Source organism: Camelina sativa, chromosome 9 (assembly GCF_000633955.1).
Source record: "Camelina sativa cultivar DH55 chromosome 9, Cs, whole genome shotgun sequence".
Classification (NCBI taxonomy): Eukaryota; Viridiplantae; Streptophyta; class Magnoliopsida; order Brassicales; family Brassicaceae; genus Camelina; species Camelina sativa.
In genome coordinates this window covers 25,285,787-25,289,264 of record NC_025693.1, presented here as the reverse complement: position 1 = coordinate 25,289,264, position 3,478 = coordinate 25,285,787, and the positions used below count along the sequence as shown (strand labels likewise).

The 3,478-nt window shown below is 31.7% G+C and overlaps 1 protein-coding gene across 1 annotated transcript; it reads right to left on the bottom strand.

The window, feature by feature from the left end:
• Window positions 1,877-2,751, bottom strand: LOC109126550. The gene has a single exon (XM_019230220.1). It carries the CDS (start codon window positions 2,335-2,337, stop codon window positions 2,116-2,118), a length of 222 nt encoding a protein of 73 aa, XP_019085765.1. The 5' UTR covers window positions 2,338-2,751; the 3' UTR covers window positions 1,877-2,115.

Here is a 3,478-nt window from a genome sequence, read left to right as displayed (position 1 = left end):
CGTTGGATTGTTATTTGATATTATTATATGTAGTTGTAGGTAATTTTTTTAATTATTTTATTATTTAATTAGTAACTTGTGCAAGTAGCTTTTTTGTCAATACTTTTGTGTTTGTAGTGATTAGTTAGTGGTTTTTGATTAAAAATGTTTAAAAATCTCAGTTACTTACAATTTTGTTTTCATTGGTTTTTTTTTTAATTTTTCTTTGTGCTTCTGCCGTTGGGTCTTATTTTCTGTAAGCCTAAAAATTGTGTTGATTTATTGGATCTTTAGTGGTATGTTATTGAGGTTGGAATGGCTTTGTTCCCTTAGAAAATGTAGTGTCTCGTGAACGGATAGCAGAGAAGTCATTTTTGCGATCTACAGGACAATAAGAGTTTTGAAACTATTTATTTGATGCTTGTTATCCTTCTTCATTCATCCCTTTCATCGATGTACACATTTGTTTTGGGTGTATTTGGGTGTTTTCCTCTTTGCTTCGCATCTGTAGGGGGTAATTGGTTCTCCCCTAATGTTTTCGTTCCAGTTAAGTGTTAATTGGTGTGCAAATCTGTTGTTTTTAATTGTTTTCTTCCTTTCATTTCATATTTAATTTATCCATTGTTTTTGAGATCTTAGTTTTAAGTTTTGTTTCGGTTGGCCCCAAAGTGTGGTTTTCGATTGGATGTGAATTGTGTGTTGTAAAATTTAATTTTTGCTTCTATGATGCTTTTTTTAAAACCATTTTGGGTGTATATTTTTGTGGCTGGTTTAGTAAGTCATTCAATTTAAGTCTAATGTGAACAAAATCTGGAACTTGAATTTCAACATCTTTTCCCTCAACTAACGGTGTATGTATCTCTTACATTTTCTTCTGTTTGGTGATGGTTTTGTCAATTTCTGGCGACTAATGTTAATTGAATTTTAGTTGTGTTTCCATGATCTTCTGTAAGTGCTTATCTTATTTTTTCGTTTGAGTTGTTTTTTCTTTTGATTTTTAAGTAGTCATGTTTTTCGAAGCCGACAATTTTTATGATCTAGGTGTCCCTGGAGCAAAAGACCTCTTTGCATATGTCTATCTCCTGGTGGTCGTAATACTTTTAGACCTATTTTTGAGATTGTTTGTGGGAAGTTTCTTCAATATATGTTGATCTTGTATGTTCTATTTTTGTTGTCATGATAAGTGGTGGACTTTTTTTTTCCCCCATTGTTTGTATTCTTGCTATACTTTCAGTTATGTTCTCTCGTTCTCTTGTTTAAATTCTTTTGAAAGCGTAGGTAATGTTTATGAATGAGGAAAACAAATACTTTTATTTTGAATTTTGAAAATTTTTAGAGGATGATAACATTAGTGAATCTTACTGTTTTTTCTTAAGCTAAAAGATTAATTTGAAAGATATCTTTTAGATGTTCTGAGATGAAAGAATTAAGAAGGGGAGAGACACTTCAGGCTGCACACCAGCGGACGACAGAGTGGAGCTTCCTGGGGAAGAGTTTTATTTCTACAGCATATAAAACATGTATTACTAATGGACTGAGCTTTTAAAAAAATATAAAACTGGGCTTTTAAAGAAATATGAAACAAATGAATATGAATTGCTTAGTGGATTTGTATCAAAAAATTGGACTTATTCAATTGAGGGAGTGGCTGATGTGGCAGCACCAGGAGTGAGTAAAGTTAACTTTATATATATAGATTTTTGAAAAAAAATATACAGGAGTGGCAGCACATCTCATTTTTGAAAAAAAATATTTTTTTCTCTAACACATTTAAGTCATAACACGTGATTTAAACAAATCGGCTTAGACAATACTGCGATATGTTTTCAAATCACGTATTCACGTTCAACTTCAAGTAACTAATATTAAATCGATATGATCGAGCAAGAAAACGAACTGATATATTTATATTTTATATTCTCTATTGTTCAAGTGCATACACTGAAACTGATAAGTGATAACCAAAAACATAACACAAAGTCACAAACATTCGAATCTAAATTACAACTAATACGTTGAAACGTTGAAACGAGACACTAGAATCCCTTATGTACATTTGTATCTCTAATCTACTTTCATAGACTAAAACTGCGGCTAGAAGAAGAAGAAGAGAGAGGGTTTTGATGATTGATTTAGCTAGTAGTGGTCGGAGTAGGTATTATGATTATCAGTCCAGCAAATAAGCATAACGACGCATCTCCGCATGATGTAAAAGCGAGCTCTTTGTTCTTTCACCAATCTCCCACACTTCCTCGTGAAACTGTACTTCCCCTGTTTCTGTCTCGACATGCCTTCGTTGTCTCCAAACCTTTCCTTTTTCGATAACTGAAACTGCGGTGAGATCCTCTGTCGAGACATTAAATTTGCCTTAAGATTCTTAGACTTCTAACCCTGCAATTGGGAAGTGAAGTGATGATTTTGTTAGATAGATTCTTGTTGGAGACAGGTGGATTTGAGATTTTTTGTCTCGGATATGGGAGATTCACCAAAGTTAAAGAGAGAGAGAGAGAGTTAAGGAAGAGAGACTATAGGGTACTTCCCCATTTATAATCGTTTTACAACTAAGTATCTTTTTGAACACAAAACGGCTCAACGAGAAAGAACAATAAAATAAAGCAAGCTTTAATAATTAGTTTGTTTTTAATTTCTCCTTTTTCCATTGCATTTACTCAAGATATATTTAATTTATAAACCTCAAATATCACAGGACTACTTATTTTTATATTTTTCTAAACCTAAGCATATTTCCGAAAAAAACATAAAAAGGAAATAACCTGTGAATAAGAAACAAAAACATGAAAGGCTCATAGCATTTTAAGTTTTCCAACTAGATTGATGATCTTATTCTTACAACAAAACATGGGTTTCTTTAGAAGCACTTGTTTCTTTTTGTTTTGTAAATTTCACTAACTTCAATAAAAAGTTGAAAGAAAAAAAAAAACATGAACAAAAACTGGAGTATTCAAAGTTCGTTTTTTGAAAAACGGGTGCATGAGTCAGGAAAGAGGAAAAGATTGAGCAGAAAGAGAGATATTAATGCATGAAAGCAAATCTAAACTCTCAGTGAGCTTTTCACTGCAACTGGAACTGTTTATTGCTTTCTCAGTACAATTCATTATTATTCCACCAACAACAGTCATATTCACTCTTCAACAAAACAATAGAAAAGGTAAAAAATAGAGATCCAACGTAAAATAAAAATAAAAGCATAGCTTAACAAAACACAACCACTCACTCTTCCAGTAAAACGATACTCGGACTAATAAAGTTCGTTGACAATTCAGAATATGTAACAACATCTCAGAGACTTGTAATAATTTTGAGTCTTTGAAAGCTTATACACATCTCAATAAATCAGAAGTAAATATTATTAATAACGAATCCAAATGTAGTAAGTAATATTCTTGTAATTTACAAAAAAAAAAAAAAGTCATTATCGCTTAACAGTGGCATTGAATATAAAAAGCAAAAGCAGAGACATATCAAACAAAATCCGAAT